The sequence below is a fragment of the Alosa alosa genome, chromosome 17 (assembly GCF_017589495.1).
Source record: "Alosa alosa isolate M-15738 ecotype Scorff River chromosome 17, AALO_Geno_1.1, whole genome shotgun sequence".
NCBI classification, from domain to species: Eukaryota; Metazoa; Chordata; class Actinopteri; order Clupeiformes; family Clupeidae; genus Alosa; species Alosa alosa.
In genome coordinates, this window is record NC_063205.1 from 19,260,124 (window position 1) to 19,283,987 (window position 23,864).

The 23,864-nt window shown below is 41.6% G+C and overlaps 2 protein-coding genes across 2 annotated transcripts; one reads left to right on the forward strand and one right to left on the reverse strand.

Moving 5' to 3' along the window:
* Window positions 1-1,326: 1,326 nt before the first annotated feature.
* On the forward strand, window positions 1,327-3,324 carry rprmb (reprimo, TP53 dependent G2 arrest mediator candidate b). Its single transcript, XM_048267358.1, has 2 exons — window positions 1,327-1,375; window positions 2,133-3,324. Exon 2 carries the CDS (start codon window positions 2,443-2,445, stop codon window positions 2,755-2,757), a length of 315 nt encoding a protein of 104 aa, XP_048123315.1. The 5' UTR covers window positions 1,327-1,375; window positions 2,133-2,442; the 3' UTR covers window positions 2,758-3,324.
* Window positions 3,325-8,415: 5,091 nt separating this feature from the next.
* Window positions 8,416-18,840, reverse strand: arl6ip6 (ADP-ribosylation factor-like 6 interacting protein 6). The gene is made up of 4 exons (XM_048268857.1): window positions 18,147-18,840; window positions 17,947-18,000; window positions 17,525-17,657; window positions 8,416-9,810 (listed from the first exon to the last, which is right to left on the reverse strand). The coding sequence occupies exons 1-4, from the start codon at window positions 18,463-18,465 to the stop codon at window positions 9,717-9,719; spliced, it is 600 nt and encodes a 199-aa protein (XP_048124814.1). The 5' UTR covers window positions 18,466-18,840; the 3' UTR covers window positions 8,416-9,716.
* Window positions 18,841-23,864: the final 5,024 nt, after the last annotated feature.

A 23,864-nucleotide genomic window follows, 5' to 3' on the forward strand; every position in this document is an offset into this window, starting at 1 on the left:
TCTATGCCAACTAAAAGACAATACAGACAGCCACTTAAACTGTCAAATTGAGTGACAAGGAAATAAGGGGACAGACTCACATGTAACTCTATGAGAGAATGAAAAAGTGGAGGAAGCTCTGATGGGAATTAATGTTAGCTTCTAAAAATAGGCATGTGATTGACAGTCGCAACAAATCCCTGGCTTGGAAAGAAATTATACTCTCAGGAAATGCATTATTCAACATCCATAGTATCTGAATTTCTTATGTAGTTGTGTTGACTCACTGGTCCTTCAGGTGAGACTTAAATCCATGGACCGAATGTAAGATTATGGTGACAACCCTTACCATAAGGCAATCCTCCCCTAGAAACTTGAGTAGCCTACGCCAAGGTCATTTAGCAGTTTAAGCAGTGGTTTGAGGTCATGGCCAGGTTTATATTTGAGGACTTTTTTTTTTAAATACACCACATAATTGTTCATATAGTAGCCTACTAATGATTGTCATAACTAGCTGATTTGCAAAGAACCTGAAGATCATGTTACTACTAGTTCTAATTTGTTGGTTTATATAATATTTGACTTCTATTACTGGTTGCAAATTGCTTAAGAAAAAAAGCCAGGAAGAAAGTGACATCTACACAACTGACCTCTCCACGATGGTCTCTTGGCCTACTCTCGTTGGAAACAGCGACACTGCCATCTGCCGTTAGTTAATCAAAAGAACGCAATCAACAAAACATTTGTTTATAGCTAGTTAATAATCTTAGAATGATATATATGTTACAAATAAATATATTAGTTTATTTTGTTATTTGTTCACTATGTTAAAATGTCGAGTTTGGTTAAATTGTTAGTTGATTTTGGTTGTCATACTTATTTTCTATTTGCGTCCGACAGGTGGCAGTAAAAGCTTGTGGTCTCTTACAGATATAAAGTTTCAGGCTGGGCAAATAATAGACTATGAGAAATCCAGAACAGACAAAAAACAGCATAACAATATACTGAAAATCGACAGTTAAATCAAATGAGGAATTACGAGGAAAGAAAATACTGACATAGTAGCCTTAGGGCAGTAATCTCTGCCAAAGCCTTGTTCTTCAGTCTGACCAGGAGGTTTCAGTAGGATGGGTGGGAATCCAGCGAAATTGCTAGAGCTCAGCTTTAGTGGAGGCCTACTTTGTAGCCTATACTCTAGGTGGCGCTACATTGCGAATGGAAAAAAATATGTGATAGGCTATGTTGATCTGTCACTGAAATGATGACTAGCCTATTCTATTGCCGAATGGTTTCATCCAGGTTTAATAAGCGTCGCCCCTTGGCTCTGTACCTCACTCTTTGTTGAAGGATTAACTGGAAGCAACGTGGACTATATCTAGTTGTTTGACTCAGAAAGGTAGGCTATAGTTTAGTGTGTTTCAGTTTGCTTTATTTGTCAATATCTACAACAAATAGCCTATTAAGAATATTTGTTCATTTCTTTGAATTTATAAGCCAAAAAGTTGTTTAGATGAATTACTCAGCATTCAACAACGTTGACGGTGGGCTATTCTCCAATGGGAGTAGTGATAGCTTTCTCAAGTGCTGCAACCTGTCATCCGCGGTCATGGATAACGGTTCTGTCGCCAATGCACTGGATGAGCGGAACTTTCTCGTGATGCGCATGGTTCAGATCGCGGTGATGATCGTACTAGCACTCACCGTGGTCTTTGGTATTTTCTTCCTGGGTTGTAACTTGCTCATCAAGTCGGAAGGAATAATAAACTTTTTGTTAACGGACAGGTCGGGCGGCATGGGCGAAATGTCTCCTGTGTGACCCTAACCTCTGTAGCCTGTATTTTCTAAGGATGGAGGCTATAGACTATAGGTCCGACATGAAGAGACGCTCTTTTTTTTTTAATGTATTCTTCTTTTTTTTTTTTTCTTCTTCTTATATATAGCCTATTACATTATTACTTTATCTTTAGTATTAGTCATAGCTATGTTATCAAATTATTTATAAAAAAAAAAAAAGTGTAGTTCATGACTAAAGATTTTTTATTCCAATCAAAACTAAAGTTGTCAACAAGATAGCAGATATCTCTGGCACAAGCCTACCCCAGAAAATAAAGTCTCATGGGAATTTGTCATGTTACATGTTCTTCTTCCTGTAGGTGGCGCTATTTGAGTGTACAAATCAATGTTTTAGCCTGCTGAATGGCTGTAGCCGCCGACTCCTCTGCTATGGAATGGTTTCACCCAGGTCTAATCAGCATCCGACAGTGAGCCCGTGTCCATACAGCCTGTTTAGAAGGATACCACTGGGAACTGTATGAGATATCTACCTTGTGCAATCCCTGCAACCCTTGCTTGAATTCTCAGAAGATTCAAGCTTTCTTAATTTGGTGAATGTCTAACAAAAGCAACAGATCCTTTTCTCCATCTTTGTCAACTTTTTGCGTGCCACCCTGAACTTCACTAGAGATGAATTACACGGCATTCAACGACACCGACACTGGTTTGTTCTCCAACAGCAGCGATGGCTTTCTCAAGTGCTGCAACATGTCCTCGGTGGTCACGGACAGCGGCTTTGAGGCGACTGCACTGGCCGAGCGGAACTTTTTCATCACGCGCGTGGTCCAAATTGCTGTCATGTGCGTGCTCTCACTCACCGTGGTTTTCGGCATCTTCTTCCTCGGCTGCAACTTGCTCATCAAGTCCCAGGGAATGATCAACTTTCTAATGACGGACAGGAGACCATCCAAAGATGTGGAAGCTGTGATTGTTGGCACGTATTAGAGCAGATGTTCCATCTGAAAAGACGACATACACACATTTAAGTATTTTGCGAAGATAGCACTCACTCTAACTGCAGATGGACGCAGGGGATCTGATGTTTTGGCAGACAGACAGACAGAGAAATTCTTGCTTTAGGACTAAGAACCTTGTTTCTAGAAAAAAAGCCAACGGCATTTCACCATCTTAAATCTTTTTACGGATCACTTCCAACAGGGTCTTAACCACTGTGGATGTAGCCCTTGGATGGACATGTGTTATCTTTGTAGTTCTTAAGAAAATATTATATGGAGATGCTCCGAGATACATGTCGGTGTGGGATTTTGATACACGTTCTCTTAACTGATTTTGGAAATTATATGAAATGAATGTTATCTGTAGCCTATATGATCAATGTGAGTGTGTTGAAGAGCCTTTGTATTTTCGTTTAAATATGACCCAGGAAATGTCCAGGGTAACATTCCATTAGTGATACAATGCATGTTTTTAATCGTAGTCCAAAGAAATTAAATGAAATGTAGGCTACAGTATTTGGTTAATAAATGCCACCTGGAGCTAGTTGTCATTCAACTCTGCATTTAACTTAATCCAAAAACTCAACGAGGCAGCAATGCACTGACACAGTGAATAGAAATGCATCTGTATGTAAAGCAGTTTCAAGGTTCTGAATGTTTTTTTTTGTGTGTGTGATTATGGAGCATGCAATTAAGGTGAGGGTGGAGCCTTTGCAGTTTGCACATTGCCTTTGATTCCATTGTTCCAAGTAGAAATAAATGTAGAACAGTGCCTAAATTAGGCTACCTGCATTGCAAAATAGGCCTACCATTCATGACAAAGGAAATAGATTAATCTCAGATCATATGATAACTAGTGATTAAGGTTTTTTTTTGCCAATTTGTCAACAACTGATTTTTTTTCTGTTCCAAACATCACTGCATGCAATCCAAATTTTCTGCACACATTTTCCCCATACACCCAACCCCCACACACAGGGACAGGCAGTCTGACAAGAGAGGGGAGTGAGGTAGGCCAGAGTAAAAATGACATTAGTGACCACGGCAACTTGCCAAATGTAGTTACATCTCCTGGGCTGCTACCAATGACTGTCCTTGTGGCGAAAGATTGTTGCTTTAAATAAAACTCTGCATGGCAATAATAGCATGCAACCATAACCAGAGGCAGCCCTTAGTGTTATTGAATTATGGTTCATTATGGCACTGGTCTAATTGTGTCATCCATCAACCCCTACACATTGTCCATCTATGTGGACCTACAGAGAGAGTTTAGTTGAACGACAGTGGAACACAGAGGTGAAGCCTTTGTTTTTTTTTGTGTGAAGAATTTGAGTTTCTGCTACAGCATATATTTTTTTTCAATTTCTAATTATTAGTAAGGTTTTCTCTCTGAATTCCTAAGCATCACTGATGAAAAACAATCAATCATATGTCTGCATGGGGAAAATATTTAAAAGCATATACAATACAACTTGTACATTTTAAATGGCATGTCAGGTGTGGCTACCTTGGTGAGTAGTTTTGAGGGGAAACCTTAACAGCTTTCCATCCTTATACACAGACAAGCTTACAGTATTCTCTAAGATTATTAAAACTTCCAGAAGATAGATTCCAGGATCACAGAGAAGCAGATGTGTCTGTGATAAACAGACAGGCCGAGCGGAGCGGGGGTGAGAGTGCGTCATTCTGAGGGTCGTCAGTGGTCAGACATTTAGAGAGAGAGAGAGGTGGCTCTCCCAGTAAGCTCACTGTTTACCAGACACACAACACTGGGCGACTGAACACACACACTATCAGTCACGCCAGGTGTGGCAAAGAATGAGTGAGGCATGCACATCTCTCTCACACACACACTTGGGCACACGCATCTTTTACACACACACTTGCCAATGTTATATATTTTATAAAGCATATGTTCCTCTGCATAGATAACAGCATGTCTCCATTTTGATGTAGATGAATAAGGAGAAATAATATGTAAATGAATGGACTGTATACAGATCATTTTGTCATATACTATTAATTCATTGGTACATAGAATGTTATGTACTTTATTGATCACTGATGGAAACATATTTGTTATAAGTATCAATGATAAAACAAAATAAAATAATAATAGAACAAATCAATATCAATATAATAAGCTTATCACCTTACATTGATTGAGAGATAAAATATTTTACAGCTGTAGGTTCTCTTGTAAATATACCTTAATAATTGACTCTTGTAAATAAACCCTAATATCAGCCCTAATATGTAAAAACAGCTACTTTTGGCATTACACTGCCAAAAGAGGCAAAAGTAAAGCAATGAACTGTGTCAATCACAGGGCGAACACTAACAAACAGTCTATGTGTAAGAGAAAAAGACAGAGATGGAGAAATATGCTAATATAAGGTTATGCACAAGCTTTTATGTGTACATTTCTGGAAAAAGAAACTCCAACATGCCTAAATCTAACAACAGATATTTTTATCCCATCTTTGCCAGTATCCAAGCAACATACATCACTATTTTTTACTAGGCTTGTATAGCAACATTTCCAGCACAACCAGAGTGAAAAAAGGAGCAGACAGAGCAGGAGGAAATTGCAGCAAGCCTTTAGCTCGATGCCTGGGCTCATTGTATGGCTGAGCGAGAATGTAGGTCCCTGGTGCTTTTCCCAATAAGAGAATGAAACATTGAAACAGAACTGCTTTTTGACACAAGGCGATTCATGCTACGAGTGTGTGTGGAGCTTGACACATAATAATAACTGCAGGAGAATACCTTGGCTTCATATGACAACCTTGATGATTGTCATTGAAAAAAAAGAGTTTAGAGGCTCATGGAGCATAGATTCATGACTCAAGGTTCTTGAGTTTGGAAACAGATGTGTCCACAGGCAAAGGTAATCATTTAGTTCATAAAGGTGGCTGAATGACCATATGCTCATGTGCACATTAGATTGTTAGAATCTGTTGTCTTGTCAGCTGCTACACTCTCATGCAGATGGACTGAAAAAGAGGGTGATGCTATCTCTCTCTCTCTCTCATGGATACAATTTTTTATGTCAGTGGAACTGGTGAAAAAATTTTTTTTTACATTAAATAAATGGCTTTAAACTCATTTTGATTGGCACACATAGTTTTAATAGTGAGATTGTGTTTCTGCCACCGCACGGCCATACCACCTGATATTGATACACAACTTTGATGTACTGTGCAGTAACATGGTCCTTTTCGTCACTTCCTGACGCACAGTGTATCTCTTTAGCGTCATTTTCCAACATCCGATGGACGTTGATGGAACCCTTGTTTAAAAAATAATAATTGTATACAAAAGGATGCGTCAAATATTGACAGTTGGGGTGAATACCAATTATTGCAAAATGTTGCTTTAAATGTAGGTGGCAATGAAGAATTTCCTCAAGTAAAACAAAAATCCACGGCCTTCTTCATTGTTAACCAAACTACATCCTAACTGGAACGAGAGTTGCACTTTGAAAGTCCTAAATAATTTAAAGGGCACAGATCTCAGAATGCCTGAAAAGTGAAAAATTCCAAAACCCTACCCAGACATGATAGGGTTAACCTGGTATGACCACCACACAACGCCTAAAAACAAAAACAAAAAACAAAGCATGCCAGTTGATAAACGTTTTGTGTGAACAGAAATGGTTTCATAACTGCACCAGCTTATCAATAGTAGGCCTATCGACCGGCCAGACCAGCGGATGATGTAATGGAAGGGACACGTGAGAGACACAGAGAGTCCCCGGGCAGGACAACATTTTATGAAAGATCAATCAATTAAACAGACATCCTCCCTGGGGAGACACTGGCCTAATACAAACACTGTGCCACTCATATAAAAAAAAAGATTTTCATAAACATCATCCTGTATGAAGCATAATGATAACAATGACCCACAGGCTTCCATCAGCCTTTTGTCTCAAACAAGTCTGCTCATTTCCATAATGTCATCACTGTATCATATATTCTATTTCCCAATGCTAATCTCCCATTGCCTGCTACTCCTTTCATTCGTCCAAAGTTTCTCATCTCAAACCTCCCTGCAGCATGTGGTGTCTCTCTGTCTTCCCTCGTGGGTTCGTACAGTGTGGCGATGCTCCGCGAGGTCAGCGTCTGAATACTTTCCACAAAATGCGGCCCAGGGGCGCAAATAATAATGTGCTGGGATGCTCTCATTATCGACTGCCCTTCGCACTGCCCTCTGCTCCGCTCTGCTCCCCCTCACAGCCCGGCTCCGCATCCGCCTCTGGCTGAAAGGATAGGCCGCAGCGAGTCGAACGAGGACTGTTTTTTTTTCTCACACGGGTGCCACGGCGTTGTCCTTGTGATGGTTTATTCACTTATCTATTTACTTTAAAGTGTGACTGGCAGGTTGGAAAGGCAGACAAGTATGAATGTGAAGAGTCACCACTCAATGGCTGTCTCTCTCTCTCACAAACACACACATAGCCTACAGAGGTAGGTTTGAGTTTGACACATTTTGTGTGTGTGTGATTGACATCTGTACACACTGTGACCCTTCCTCAACGACCCCCAGCCTCATTATATCAGCAGTGGGAGCTGGCGAGGATGACATTTTCATCCTCATTAGAACACCACATCATGGAGTGAAGACCATCAACGTCATGTCTAATGAGAGCAGAGAGCAACTTCACCGCTTCTGCATGATGCATCTTTACAGCTTAAGAGTGCTGCTTCGGGCTTGGAATTTTGCAGTGAAATATTATACTTAATCTCCCATTCTTCTGCATTTCTAACGCCTACCCTAAAGTATTCCATGACACAAAGGGCAGAGCCTTCACACACAAGTGCGAGCGTGTTGTAATGTTTTAGCCCGTTGCTTTTTGCAATCTAAATGTGTACGTCTGTGTGTGTGTCAGCCTGACTCCCTAGGCAGTTTCACCCTCTTGACAGCCAGGTCTGGGAAAATGCTCACAGATCAAAGCCAGAGACCAAACTGAATGAAAATCCAGTCAGAGAGCCACTGCAGACACACATACACCAACCATTCTCCTTCAACATCTCATATACTGTAGCCTACAGAACGTTTGGGTGTTGGTGCAGCCAACCCTACGACACAAAAAATGTGTCACTGAACTCACTACATCTTCACTTCGCCTGAAAAAGAGGGGCTCCAACACAAAGATGTTTCTCTCTTACTTGTAGCCATCACAAAAGGGTACACACAGTCTCTCTCCATGTACCTCCCTGTCTGGTAAAATAATTAGTCTTTCATAGAGCAGGAAGAACACGCCGCCACGGTGGCACGTGCGGATGAGGAGAGGGAGAGGCGTGCCGGTCGAACTCCCTGGTGCTGAGAGAGAGAGGGGACATGTGGGATGGGACAGGCTGTGCTAATCACTGGTCTTCTTCCTGCAGGTAAACTAGACTCATTTAAGCTCAGTGAGGCATGACGGGCACACTGGTTGCACACTGTAGAAAGCATGCACACAGACACACACTGAAGATTACTCGAGTGTATGCCTGTCTGAAGACTGTGTGTTTCTGTGAAGATGTCTTTATAGATTTTAACATGTGGAGATGTGCTATGAGATACAAAAATAAACATACATTTAAAAGATGAAATTTAGAACAGAGATACAAAATAAAGTAGTAAGTGAGGTACACATTCATTCACTGTTGGTTCTTTATTTGAAAGGCAAAACAAATGCATCCTGTTCATTGCCTGTAGCATATACATGTCAATCCTATGATGAAATAAAAACCTGCGCCGCTAGATAGGTAACACCAGGGATTTAGTTTAGCTGAGAATCAAATCAGAGGAGAAAACAGCAAGCCCCATCTCGACCCCACACCAATAATTTATCCAGTGCCCTCTTTCTCTCTCTCTCTCTCTCCCTTTCAGTCAGGGAGAGTGGGAAATGGTGTCTAGGAGATAACTCAATTAACAGCACAGAGATTTTGCTCTGCTCAAACGAGTAGCTAGGGGGGCCACTCTACTTTAAGACAAAGTGAAAAGTCCTCGGATGAGTGTGTGTGTGTGTGTGAGTGAGTGAGTGTGTGTGTGTGTGTGTGTGTGTGTGTGTGCGAGTGAGTGAGTGAGTGAGAGAGAGAGAGAGAGAGAGAGAGAAAAGAGAGAATGTTGGCTGTATGGTTATGAGAATACCACACTGAATTCACACTTAAACAGTCTGTTGCCATGCCCCCAGGGACACTCACTACCACATTGAGATGTTCTCTGCTCTCTCCCCCCGTCCCTAGCTCTGCTGTACTCTCTGCTCCCGATTACAGCTTGGTAAGATCACTTAGTAGTCATTAAATGCCATTAAAGCTCGACTCAGTGGCCGCAAAACAGGAAAACATAATTCATTACTTAACAATCATCCCGAAGCATGAAGAGAGAGAGAGAGAGAGAGAGAGAGAGAGAGAGAGAGAGAGAGAGAGAGAGAGAGAGAGAGAGAGAGAGAGAGAGAGAGAGAGAGATGCCCTTTTTAAAAGCAAATGTTTGAGGATTTTGTGCAAACAAATAAATCACAAAGAGCAGCATTAAACATCAAAGGAGTACATGAAAATACTGAGAATGCAAATTACACAGCACTTTAAACTACACTTAATTATATTCATCCTAACACAACAACATCATTTGAGAGAAATCAGTCCTAAGCTTCTCATTTTGCATGTCACTTCTTAAACAAAGTACAGGCTTGTCATTGCAACTACACAACTAAAAATGAACACTTTCCATTTAAAAAACCTGATTATATGTACACAGGATGAATTATCCTGACACACACACTCACACACATATAGGTGATTCTCATAGGATCAGTGTTCAACAACATTCAACATTACATTCTAAAGGCACTTAATAAAACAAACACTGTGGTTTCTTAAGCCGCTAGAAGGCACTTTATACAAATCACTGCACTGGCGTAGCAAGGGGTTGTGGTAAAGCAGTGACGTTGCCTGGGCATCAGGAGAGACACCACATGGCTGTGAATGCTGCAACAATGCCATTGAGAATAGCCACACTGTATCCCATATGGAAGGAGTGTCCAGTCATTCGCCTGCAAACACAGTACAAGACAAAAGACACAGTGAATGGGTGGAAAGAAAATGGAGGACTGATTAGAGTAACACAATGTAGGAATTCGTCTTTTCGTTCATTTTTAAGGTACTGGGTACCTATGTAGCACTAAGCAGATACACAATTTGTCTAAAACCGACGAAAAGGGTCGCGCTCCTACCTGCGACAGCAATGTCTGAGGAGCGCAATGGTCGGGAGGTAGCATAAGTTACCCTACTTCAGACAAATCTGTTATTACAATATCCGAGTATGAAAAAAAACCCACACTGGGTACCACCTGTGGCTCATATAATTAGTTTTTATTTATTGATCAACACTTAAACAAACAAGGCATGGCTTGCCACAATTTGTGTGCAAAGATAAACATCTGCAATCATACTGTGAACCTTAGGGAAATACCATCCTCATTATTCCACCTGTAGAAAACATGCATAAAGTTTACTGTTGGGCTTTTAAGCACGTATAAAATAGGATAGCAGAGATTACATCAGAGATTACTACAATGAATAGGAGAACAATGAGGAGGGAGGGCCAAGGAATGGGCAGAGGAAAGACTCAAATCTAGGTGGCCTTCATCCTTTTGTGGAAATATTGTAATTACAAGTTCTGAGCACATGATTCATTGCAGGAAATTGTAATTACTAGTGAGAACGTTTCCAAGTTATAACATTGATTGGCGTGTCACTACTAAAAAAAAATGCAAAGGATGGAAGCTATTAATAAATCATCGTGCCGTCTATTAAATGTGTATGGAAGTGTATTTTATGAATAGAAAAATTAACTAGACGCAAAATGCTGATTTACTGACTAACCACTGATCCATCTCTAACACCCAACACCTCTCTGTAACATTTTATTTTGACAAAGCAAACCATAAAAAAGTGTTAAAAGTGCAGTCAGGGATTTTACGTGATTTCAAGCCCATTTGTTGTCAAATTCAACAATCATCTCCTCACGACCTCCAGCTGCCCATTTTGTGAGTACACTGTAAAAAATCCGGTCTCTGTAGGCAGCCCAAGCTCCGAAAACTGGAAACAAAGTGGGGGCAGCCTGTCCCCCAAACAAATACGAAACCCTGCGTGGAATTTCTCTACTGAATACTGAAGGTGGGGTGAGCTGCCTCTCGGGTGTGTTTAGTTTGGTTCTTGGTTAAAGTATAATGTATAGTTTTTTGCACAAAAGCGTCAGCTAATACATTTAAACACAAACTAACACAAAATCCGTGTCTGTACCTTTAACAGATGTGTTTATGATGAGTGGTTAGGTCATCATTACAGTTAGTGGCTTTGTTTGTTTGTCTCTCTGTCAAATTTCATAAACCTTGAAGGACGGGTGGAGCAATTTCCAAAGAAGAGGCCATTACATTTTGGACCAGATCTATCTGGGTCAAGGGGTGGTGAGTGGATCTTAGGACATGGACTTGAAGGCAGCATTGGGCCTGTCTGTGGTGAGGACACTGGTGGTAGAGGGGGTGGGGTGGAGCTAGCCTTATGGGTTTGGGGGTTGTTGGTCAGCTGTTATTAGGGATCTGGGCTTACAAATGGCACATTAGGAGGTTGCAAGTTCGATCGCCAGGGCGGTCAGCCAAATGCAAAGGCTGTTCGCAAGGACTGGCACTTTTGTGCTCTCTGAGTAAGGCATTTAACCCCAAGTTGCTCCCTGTAACTGGTTCTCTGTAAGGCACAATGAATGAGTGTGTCTACTAAATGACAATGTAAAAAAATGTTATGTGAAAGACACTGGTGCTGCTACTCCCTCCATATAAAATGTGTCAATGAAAGCTCCCACAAGAGGGATGATTTTGAAGGACAGTACACAGCATTATAATGCTCTTTTCTTATCAGTGAAATGATTGTTAACCTGGTCTTGGTCACAACTTGTCCTGTGTCTTATCAATGATGACCTATAATGACACAAACAGTCCTTCAGAGGAAGAAGGCAAACTAATGCACTGACAGCTGCACTCTGCTCTGAAATAATACAGGCCAAATTAAACTCTACATTTTCATGAACGTAAAATGTTTTTTAATGTGTCTGCATTATCCAATGCACTTTTCCATTATGTGCCCATGTCTAAACCTATCCACGCCCAGGCCTCTCTGATAGCTGCCTGGAGTCCCTATGCTGTAGTTCTACTCGGCCATCAAGCCGTCAGGCCACGTTAGGGGAACCAAATGGAGTGAACAGGAAGGGGGCTAATACATATTGATTCCCCACACAGGATTATTAGACTTTCTGCTGCACCATGACATGCACACACACACACACACACTATAGGGAGACTGATCTATACATGTGTGCAGAGGCACACAAACACATTGTTACAGATTTACGAACAGACCACCACTGTGCCTTTAGCGCTGCCTGCAGCCTCCAGCTGAACGAGGTCTTTAAACGGCAGCAGACACACGCAACAAGCAGAATCTCTGGGGAATCTCCAGGAATCGTTTACCTGTTAGGAAGATACAGGCAAGGCCCTGCTGTGTTTTTCTAGCGCAGCTTGGAGAGTTCTAACGAACACTAAGCATTATCGATAGACACAGTTCCACTGATCCTAGACCAGTGGTGGAAGGTCACATGTGAACTGGGTGGACATGTGCAGGAAAATTCCACTGGCTTGAGAGCAGGGTGCATCCACCTTTGACCTGCAATTGTGTGACTGTTTTTGTGTGGGCATATCGGACGAGAGGCCAACCAAGAACAGGACATGCTCTAAGGGCGGGGTGGGGGTACACCCGCCTTTGTGCCCAAACACGCACACACACACGCTCTATCTGATTGCAACAAGCCAACTAGATTGAAAATAAATTCAGAAGCACACATTGTAACTGTTAGTATCCTTGGATGGGTGCGTAGGCTTGGCTACATTTACACACACAGGAAAGGGGACAAAGTGTCAAGGCCGTCACATAATGTGGAGAATTCATCTGGTTTCATTTGTAGTTCTCATTTCTGTGAGGCTAGTGGGCAAACCTGTCAGCTGAATGAATAGCTTTCGTTAGAGTTTAAAGGTCCAGCCATTTACAAGTGTGTGTGTGCATGCGTGAGAGAAGGGGAGAAAGAGTCAAAGGAGAGAGAGAGAGAGAGAGAGAGAGAGAGAGAGAGAGAGAGAGAGAGAGAGAGAGAAAGAGAAAAGGAAAGAATGAAAGAGGGTGGGGGGGTAGAGTAAAATCTTAATTGAGGCGCTTATCCACTGATGGGCCTTAAAACAGTAGGTTTCCGTGGAAACACAGCCACAATGGACCTCATCAAACAATCAATTTTCTTTATTGCCAACAGTCTACTTGCTCACTACGCTTGTCTATGCAGCACCAGAGCAATAAAACTATTCAAACAGAGCAACCAATTTGAGATTTCACCATTACACACACAAAAAAAGAAAAAACATAAACATGTCCCTTCCAACCATCCCAGACCAATCATTTAATATTATGAGGCTAACGATAAAAAACACAAAAGCACACCAGGCTGTTCGAGCCGCTTCCGGACTTCACGCCCAAACAGTGTTTTTTTCGGGGTGAGTGGCTGGAACATTCATAAGCACAACACTACGCTGTGGAGTAAAGGCTGGGGGTTGGTCGATAGTGGCCCATCCCAAACCTGGGTCGATAACCACTCAGTGAACTCTGGGAGAGTGAGAGGGTAGTGTCGAGGGGCAGAGGGTGGGTGGAGGTCTGCCTGGGGAACTGGACCTTGATGGCTGGGTTGCTCCGGCTGTTGCCTGTTCACTGGTTGTAGTTTCAGCATGACGCAGCATTACACCCACCACCACTCAGTGATGGATGTCGCTTCCGCCTAGCCAGCTCTTCCCGCGTAAGTGGTGACGCAGAAGATTAGGTAAAAGTCCGTACAATAAACAAACAAAACGTGCTCCGACACACACAAACACAAACAACTGTCTGAAAGTCAGGAAAGAAGAAAAATAAGTCTTCTCTACTTGGCCAGCTTCCTTCTTTACAGCACTACCGATCCAAAGAGCTTCTTTTAACTAAAAAAAAAAAGGAAAGGAAAAAAAAACCAAAAAAAAAACCTCGGCTTCACTGGGCCTGAAGAGCTGCTAATTAAACTTAGTGTTTCATCTCCTCACCTCGAGGAGGTCAGGAGGGCTGCTTTCAGGAGCTGCCTAATGCCATCGTGCCCCCGCAACACACTCTTGCTGTGCTCCTGCCATCAACCTCTCGCAGTGCCTCAGAGCTATGGCCGCTGATCCGCGGCCGGACCCGCTGTCAGCCCGCACGCTCAGACACTGAGTGACGTGGGAGCCTGAGCTAACCGTCGGCACTGCAGGCTCTGAACTGAAGTAGTGGAGAGGATTCATTTTAGGATAAGAGATGTACGCCACTGAAGGTCCTGACCAATGGGGTGGGGTAAGGAAGGGGCAAACAGTCAAAACAATTGGGACACAGCAATGAAAACGCTTCCTCTTTTTCTTCATTTCCGTTATTGTTATTCTCGCTCTCTCTCTCGTTACTGTTCCCCTTTTTCTGTTACTAAGGCAACTCAAGCAGTATTCTGACTTCGGCTGAGAAAAACACTGTCATTACTTCAGTCCTCTCTTATCACTGTGTCTGACAAACCGCCTCAGAAACTGCTCAGTCAGATAAACAAAGGGTAGGCAGTGTGGTCCTCTTAAAGACACGCTAAAAAGATCATATCTGAGAAATACACCCACTTGCAGGTCTCCATTTTGTGTCAGTCCAAGCTCATTTCACATGCATACTATCCTCATCCATTTATGGCTAATTAATGAATGCAGATATTTATGAAGAAGTTTATGGCATCTTCAATAGAAAATCAATATATTTTTCACTTGACAAGTCCTAATGGCTTCTACACACAGTTGCGTTCCGTCAACGCATGCAAGTGGGTGTTCCCGACGGTAGCCATGCAAATGACTTGAAGTATAACCGTAATTTGATTGGTTGGTGCCGTCCGTCGATTGGCTTGATTGGCCGGTGCCGTCTGTCGGTGCAGCAACAGCTGAACCGCCTTGCCGAAGCGACAGGAGAAACGCGACGCAACGGACCCACAATTCAGTTCGGCAACGGATGACGTGAGCCCATGTAAAGTGAATGGGATGCGTCTCCAGCACTGCAACGCACGCAGCTGTGTGTAGGAGCCGTAATTTTTCTCATTACTTGAGTAGGCTACTGACTTTGAAGTACCTTAAATAGGAGGATTCTGACTCCAGTATAAGTAAGCAAGAGTGTTATCTATTTCCTTCTACAAATAATTTAAGAGACAATTTCAAATAGAACGCAACAAAAAGCGGAATTGAAAGCATCAAAGTAACTCCAACACTTCGGACCAACATTACCCTACCCAATTTTCTTCCCATGTAGCCAATTTTCTCCTAAATCATAGCCACTTGTAGGATGAAACACAGCCTATACAATACAATGTGCTCTTGCTCACAGCCAGAATGGTGACAAATGGAATTGTGTACGAATCACGATGGGAGAAGAGCAATGGGCCACAGGATGACAGGAAATAGATGATGGATGAGGAGGACAGACAGTGGCAAAAGCTCTTTATGATAACATCAGGGAAGGCTCTTACTGTTTGTGTTTGTGTGTGTGTGTGTGTGTGTGTGTGTGTGTGTGTGTGTGTGTGGATATTTTGTGGATATTACTCTAACCAGAATGTTGAAGGAGCTACTAAAGCTAAGGCTACATGCCAGCCAGGTAAATAGATGCCATTTCCTACACAGAACATGAGCCCAATCAACTCCATAGTTACGCTTAAAAAACCTTGATATATTAGGGCGGTGAAGACAAATGAATGGTTTCTTTGTTAGCATTCTCAATTTCTACACTATAATACCAGAAAAAATCTAAGCAAGTTAAAATACAGTATAGGCTGGTAGCAACAGACCACTCTTAATCCATGTTCGTTGTGCTCTGAACTGTCTAAGCATACTGCCATTAAACCTAATTGCTTTCTTAATGAAAGAGTGATCGCTACTGGTGAACAGGTGAACTGTGGGGTGATCATATGAAACTGTAATTAAACAATAATAGCCTCCATCAGTGGGCTAATCTAGCCATTACTAACTTTAAAACATAATATTTTATTGTATTGAGGACCAATATGTTTCTATTTGTTGAACACATCAGAGTATTTGTAACGCATATTAGTGACCACATGAATAAACAATAAGAGGGCATGACTTTCCCAGTGTAGTGCATGGTTACATAACATCATTGTCATCATGAATGAGGCTTGAGTCATGAATGTCAAAGTCTTAAAGAAACATTAGGAATTTTAGCTGGTTACAATCAAGATCAGTAGAACCACAACTATGCCAAGTTATTTTTCAGTCAGCATGTTTCTTCATAAATATTTCAGAACTACAGTATATGTAAATTCATGCTTGGTCACATTACATGAAAAAGGTCTCAACTACTGTTTCTTTTTTTAAACACGGATATGATGAGCTAGTGACTAGTGATCTAGTATTGTCTGTCTTTCACATGACTGGCCATATTACACCAAAATAATCAGAGGCTACCTAAAGTTGTAAAAAAACATACCTCAAAAAGTGGCTTTGAAAGAAGTTAACAGTACAGTACTGTATTTGTGTCCCAATTTATTTTGTATCTTAGACTGTTTTGTGTTCGGTTGGTGAGATTAGAGGTTGGATCAACTGAGATTACCAAGGAACCTGTCTATGGCAGGAAAATTGTAGGTCAACAAAAGGCCAATGGTGTTCGTTAAAAGATCAATTTAGCTTAGGCAAACATGGCCTAAGACGACATGCACACATCTTAAAAACAGAAAAAAAGTTTATGCAAAATGAGGATTACAACAAGTGACTATAAAGATACTCTCCCCCAGTTATCCTTTTCTTTCTCTCTTGCTTTAGGGTAACAAACATCATTTCTTAATGTCCAACTCCACTGAAACTCTTCGTTTCTACATCCATGTGTCTTTGCATGTAGCCATGTACGCCCATTGCTCGGTCTCTCATTAAAGCATCATATTATGGAAGTAGGGTAGGGCTGGCTTGCATGTGCAACGGGCCCAGCAGCATAGCTAAAGCCACAGCAGGCCAATTTCAGAAGAGCTTTGCCAGCTCTGTCGTGTCCGTCTGCCTGCTCCAAAGATGAAAACCAATTACAGCGAAATTGCTTTTCTGTTCTCCGCTGGGCCAAAGCGTGTCTGTGGGACTGACTGAAATCGGAAGGCTAACACTACCAGGCACGCCAGATAAAAGAGCGAGAGATTCATTCTATCGGACATGCTACACCACCACTGAAAGCACACAGCGGAAATGAAGAAAAAAAATGACTGGATAGGCATAGAGACTGAAGACGAGAGACGGAAGATCTCTGCCCTTCCTTTCTCCTCTCACCGCCTCCCTCACTCCTTCTCCCAATGTTCCGTAAAAATGGTGTTTAGTTCCCTTGGTCAGTCACAGACAAGGGACTTGCTTAGTTACAGCGTAATAAATTCAGACCGACCCACTGCACAGCCCAAAATATATGACTCTGGGATATATAAGAGGGGACAAACAACTACAGCAAGCTGTGAAAAGAAGTCCAATCATAAACCATAACAACATAAACAGATCAACTGACCAAGTACAAACAAACCATTAAACACAAATGTGTGTGTTTATGCTGAAGTGTGTAGTGTATGCTGACATTTTAAGGAAATAATATTTAATTAGATCTCCATATGTATATGCTCACCTCAATCTTGAGGAAGACAGGGAGGTTGGAGGAAACGTGCCGGGGTCGTAGGAGTCAAAGTAGGTAAGCGTCCAGGAGAAGCTGCAACAGGAGATCCCAGCCAATGAGGAGAGCATCAACAAACTCCAAAACCCTGTTAAAATGAACAACATAGTTAGGTACACATAAGCTTCTATTCAGTGGGCATTAGAAAACGAACTTAAGACAAAATACATGTGTTTTTTAATTGTTCGAAACTTCAACGGTCTTAAAAGTAGCCAACAACAAAAGTTGCCACTGTACCAAAAGTAGTTTGTGCCTGTGTTTCCTTGCAGGCAAGCCGCTGACGAGAACATAACAGAATGAAACAAGGGGAAACGTCGTTTCTTAAAAAGCTATATTAATATGAAGCATACTCAATCATTAAAATCCAATTCACAAACCTAGTAGTCTGACTTCTGTTCCGTCTTCTCTTATTATTTTTTCTGCTTTAAGCTCTGAAAAACAAGTACAAACATGACAATGTTTATTATGCATTAAAAAGAAAGAGAATCTAGCATGGGTTATGTGTTGGTTTGTAAGTTAATGCAACTGTATTCTTAAGAAAAATGACAAAATAAGTGGCTTCACAATATATACTTACCTTTTAAAATAACATAGATAAAGGCAAAAAACAACGCGATGACAGACACAACGATGACGCAGAGGAGTATTGATAGTATACGGGCGGGCCATTGCTTTCTGTCATCCTTGTATTTTTGCTGTGGAGATGACTTAATTGACATAGACATTCCTTGCTGAGATGTTTCGTGGAGAGAAGCTCTCTGAAAGTCTGTTCGATCAAGTTCATGGCTGCTTACATCCTTGTCTAACCCGTGCGCAAACATTAGCCTTCGAGCTAAAGGCTCAGTCGCCAACCTGGCACCACCGTCGGGCGCTCCAGCGTTGTCAACACGGGGCATTTCTGAGATGCGCCTTAAGAAAGCTAAACAAGTCGAAATTGTACTACACAGTCATAAAACTAAGCCTACCTAGTCACAATAGCTAACTGGCACCAACGAAGACCGCCTGCAACGCCTGCCCAATCTTTGCTAGCGCTACCTGAAGTTTCTGGATGTAATCCAAACGCACCTCTGCAAAAGGTTCAGTATTCAGAACGTGAGAAGACTATAAAACAACAGCTAGGACGTTTAACCTAAAGTGACATTTCCGTGTAAATACATTCAAAAGGTTGACCGAATTTGCCATATGCGAAAAATATAACCTCTGAGGTTGTCGCAAAGTTTGTTCAAACTTTTTAAAACACCGCGGCTTCGGCTTCCGTGTCCGACGGGAAACCCCGCCTGTTGTACTTTTCACCAATCACAATCATACAGGTTCATGAGATGACGGGACACTCTTTGGACTTGGTAACTGTCAATCAAAAAGAGAGCCTGGGATTTAGAAAGACTTATGAAAACCGAAAACGCAGGCCCATGGCAAGTGGTTGGGCGGTCGCCAGGTTTTCTCCCATTTTTTCCCCGTCTCCCCCATGATAGGCCACTGAAATGGTATATTCATAATCTTTCAAGGCCTTCAACTGATTTAAGAGCCTAAAATAGTAATCAATTGAAGGAGTTAAACTGTCTTCCTGCTTGACCGAAATGCTTTTGATTGCTTTAATGTTTGTGGGCCTAGGCCTACATGATTGTATCATATTGAAGATAGTGGATGCTGACGACTTGCTGTACGACCCAGACATGCCATTGTTTCATATTATATGCTTTGTCACAGTTAATGTTTTATTTTCTTCAATCTCGTTTTCAAATGATTATGACTTAACAGCTGACAGTTAAGACTCAATTCGATTTCATGAAATGATGGTGATTATGATGTGAGCCTTAAGGCTAGAGGGCAGTAAAATTAGCTTAATTGAGAATTGTCTTTTCTTGTGTGGAATATTTCTTCACACAGTTGACAGTCAACAACCCACTCTGAAAGAGCTTGTAATAAACACAGAATCAATGTGTTCCCTTTATCTCTGAAATTCATGGCATGGTGCCAGTCTGACTGTATAGAGGGGGATGTTCAACGAGGTGCCAGCAGGCACAGGGAATGGTGTTCTCTTTCATAGCACCCAGACAATGAACTATTTGACACGATGCTCTCAGTCGATGCTTATGCTCTGCCCATTATTGTGTGAGATTGAAGGTACACATTTTACATTCATTTTTATTTATCTCGCCATTTTGCAATCATGTTCCCTTTATGTTACTATCATAGCCTGCTTTTCTTTTCCCATCCATCCCATGCCATTCACCTCCCCACCTGCCTTCACCCAGACATGGCATGGGATTGGAAAAAATCAAAGGTAGTTTGTAACAAAATACTTTGAGGGATTGTATTTAGAGTATTTCAAATACATTTTTGCCTCAAATAAGGCAAATTCCATCACTCAGTTCAATACCATGACAATAGGCTATGCTTATCATAGTCGCTTGATGGTCTTTTGGACCCCCACCGTTGACTTCAAGGCACCTAATCCTAACCAACCATAATCCTAACCAATCCTTGACTAACCCTATATTTTTGCTATACACTATCACTATACAGATTGGACATGGAAAAGGTTGTCATGTAAAGATTCCCAAGAGTCCAAGCTTTCAAATGGTGTATAACATTACTATGCTACATAGCAATATGGTGCATACATACAGGTGGGAGAGGCGGGTAAGTGTGCCGTGGAAGGCGCACTGTTTCATAATTAATAAATTGACAACTGAGCAAAAGTGTACTTGAATTATGTCCATTGCCAGTACTGGGGCCAAGGGCAGGAACAGATATCTCCTCTCTGTGTCTTTGTTGACAGTTTTCTCTGCACATTGAAGGCTTGGGGCCATAGCCAAATACAGGCTTTAACTCATTCTGTTCAGGCTAGCCTCTGTTCAGCCATGCTGAGACAAACTCATTGTGATCAATGGGGTTAGATGACTCTGTGACATATGCCATAGTAGAAGGTCTACGATACTCAAATCGAAATTGGTTACAGTAATTTGGTGGCAATGTTCTTGTTGAGTTGTGATTGGTAAGAGGTATCAGTAATGTCAACCTCTTTCAGCTAGTTGGTGACAAACAGATCAATTTTGGGAAGCTACTCTCTAGTCTAAGTTCATGAGAAACTGGTGAATTCACTTTTGTGATGCTACTGTATTGTACAGTAGCTCTGTGTACAGTTTCAAGAATGAATAGCCTTCATGTCCTTTGATTAATCACTATCACTGCCATGTGGTAGCCTAGTTCAAATGAACATCAATAGATGTAGTGATGACCTTACAAGAAGATGTAATAAAATAGGCTATACAGTACAGTATCAGACAGCACACTCCACTATCTTTTTTTTCTTTTCAAGAATGATAGTCTATGTGTCATTGATTGTTGTATTATTGACATTGTATTGGTTCTGTTTCTCATCAACTCCATGATAGTTTGTCGTTTGTATCTGTGTGTGAAATAACGTTTCTGCCCTAATGAAAAATGTTGATCACAAAAAAGTAAATGGATGTAGTCTGGTGGGTAGGCAATGTTTAGTGAATTAGGATTTAGTGACACTTCTAATTCAACACAATGGAAATCAAAGCTGGGTCTATAGGCAAGTTTCAACAAGTTAGTAGTAGTCCTCACACCAAACAATTACCATCAATTTGTCATAGTGAAATTGTTGCATTCTCACTGAATGTCAATGTCCCCTTCTCACTTCTCTCTGCTGGTTAGATTTCCAGGATATGTGGAAATTGGATGTGAAATGAGTGAGAGGGAGAGAGTGTAAGAAAGAGTGAAAGCAAATGCTCTTATGCATGTCATCGTTATTACTGTAGAGTGTGGTTTGTTTTGGTCATGATTACCCGTGGGCTGTGTCTGTCCTTTCTGTGCTTATGCAAACAAGTGGACTACTACACCATGACACCGTAAGCACATACTGTCTATTCCATTTCAACTTTGCTTAGTTTGAGTATGCTGACTGTAATGTTTTTTTTTTCTGTGATAGTAGGCAAGAGTACAACAATTGTCTATTTTGCAATTTCTAAAGGACACATGCCCACCAAAGGCCCACTGCAAAAAAAAGTCTCATGTAAACCTCTCTTGCAGAAAGCTGGTATGTGGCTATACATGGCTGGGTATGTCTGCAAGGCCCTCTTCCTCCTTGCGTAAGAATGGTTGAGGTTTGGCAGCAGAAGGTGTATCTGACTGCTGCAGCCTGCTTCGCCTCGTGCTGTGAGGGACATTCAAGGAAATTTGCGCCTGTCAGTTCCCATCCGTCACTGTTCAAATGCCTCCGCCGGAACGTTCATCGCTCCTGGCCCACAGCAAGCATTCACAGGTTGACTCTTTCGATGATAACAAGCCTGTCTCCCTGGCTTGTTGTGTCTATCACAACCCACAACATGCATTTCTTGAAAGCAATATAGTAGGGCACACATTGGTCGCAACTTAAATGATCACACAATGACTGCATCACATTTTTATCACACTGACACACACACTTCAAATGACTTTACATTAGTGCACTAATAGATCCATCCCAGCTTTGGTACCCAGAAGGAAGACATAAAATGCAAATAGCCTGTGACTGATAACAATGAAGACAAAACGCTAATGTGAGGCAGTACCAATAAGACTAACAAGAAGACAACAAAACAGTAATTTGTTGTTCTCTCAGTGCCATTTTGCCCCCTTTTAAAGTCTTGCTTGTTTACCCTCCACTGATGGCAAATGGCAAATCCATTAGCTTGTGCTGCTGCATTCATTGACTAAAAAGCCAAATCAGCGGCTAACCCTCTCCCGTCGAGCAATACAGGGTTAGATAAGGTGGAGCCAGCAACCTGTAAAGCCCGACTGTGGAAATGGACGTCTTGCTTAAGGGACAATGTCAGAATTGTGAGGAAGGTGATGTCTGCATCACCCCGCTAACACATTCCAAGCACAAAGGCATTTTTCTTTCCCAGCTAATGTTGGCAAGGTTTTTGGGGGCCAAGCAGCGAAGCAGCGTGTTTCTACGTTTTTCTATTATTATTATTCCGCCATGGAAGTCAATGGCAGCCCATAGAACCGTCTGGTCAAAAGTTGTGAAATTTGGCACAATGATTGGGGACAGTCCAATAATTAATTGAACCAAGTTTCCTGCCGGCACCTTGAGTGCTCTAGCGCCACCAACAGGCCAAAGTTGGATGTGTGTTCACGCATGTAACTTTTGACCCGTATGCCCGATTGTCAAAAATGAGGTATCATTGGAATCCTTAAACCAAGCCGAGTTCAACGCACCCTATCATGTTAAATTTCCGCCATGATGGATTTTCCGCCATATTGGATTTTATTGAAAGTGAAACTATTATTATTTTTCTATTATTATTATTCCGCCATGGAGAAGTGAAAGTTTCACTATGTGAGAAGTGAAACTAAAGTTTCACTTCTCACATAGTTTGTCCGACTTTCACGAAACTTAGTACATATGATCTTCAAACCAAGCAGCACAAAAGTTATCCCTTTTCGTCTTCGGAACTAAAACCGTTCTCCTGTAACAGCCAATCGAAATTTGTGGCGAAGCCGCCAAACAGGAAGTGAGCTCATTTCTCCGCAACCATTTCATGTATCAATATAGCTGCAAGCAGCAATGAGGGGGCCAAGCAAGTAAGCAGTTGAGCAGAAGTTGGGATTGGATTGGACTGGACTGGACTGGACTTGACTGTGTTGTGTTAGATTGGAATGGATTGGACTGGACTGGATTCAAAGGTCACCGAATTTATTGTGTGTCCTCAAGATGTACTCCTAAGACCACATACCAAGTTTGGTTTAAATCTGTGAAAGTGTTGATAATTATAGCACCCCTAGTGGTGAAAGGTCACCAAAATAATTATGCAGTCTTAATATGTGGTCATGACTCCACATACCAAGTTTGGTTTAAATCGGTGAAAGTATTGATAATTATAGCACCCCTAGTGGTCAAAGGTCACCAAAATAATTGTGCAGTCTTAATATGGGGTCATGACTCCACATACCAAGTTTAGTTTCAATCGGTGAAAGTGTTAATAAATATAGTGCCCCTAGTGGTCAAAAGACTCCAAATTTATTGTGCGTCTTCAGGATGGGGTCTCAAGTCCATGTACTAAGTTTGGTTTCAATATGTGTAAGCATTGCTGAGATATGAGCCTACTTCCTGTGATTATAGCGCCACACTGTGGTCAAAATGTACCAAATTTCTTGAGCCTCCTCCTAATTGGGTCCTGAGCACATGTAGTAAGTTTAGTCTTGACACGAGAAAACCTTGCTGAGATATCACTTCACTTCCTGTTTGGCAGCTTTGCCGACAATTTTAATTGGCTGTTAC

What these genes read in the sequence shown, in the direction of transcription:
- rprmb (XM_048267358.1), top strand. Translation starts at nt 2,443, where the DNA reads ATGAATTACACGGCATTCAACGACACCGACACTGGTTTGTTCTCCAAC.
- arl6ip6 (XM_048268857.1), bottom strand. Translation starts at nt 18,465, where the DNA reads ATGCCCCGTGTTGACAACGCTGGAGCGCCCGACGGTGGTGCCAGGTTG. An exon ending in TATCTATGTTATTTTAAAAG is followed by an intron (nt 18,001 to 18,146) that starts GTAAGTATATAT and finishes CTTGTTTTTCAG; the next exon opens with AGCTTAAAGCAGAAAAAATA. An exon ending in AACAGAAGTCAGACTACTAG is followed by an intron (nt 17,658 to 17,946) that starts GTTTGTGAATTG and finishes TCATTTTAACAG; the next exon opens with GGTTTTGGAGTTTGTTGATG.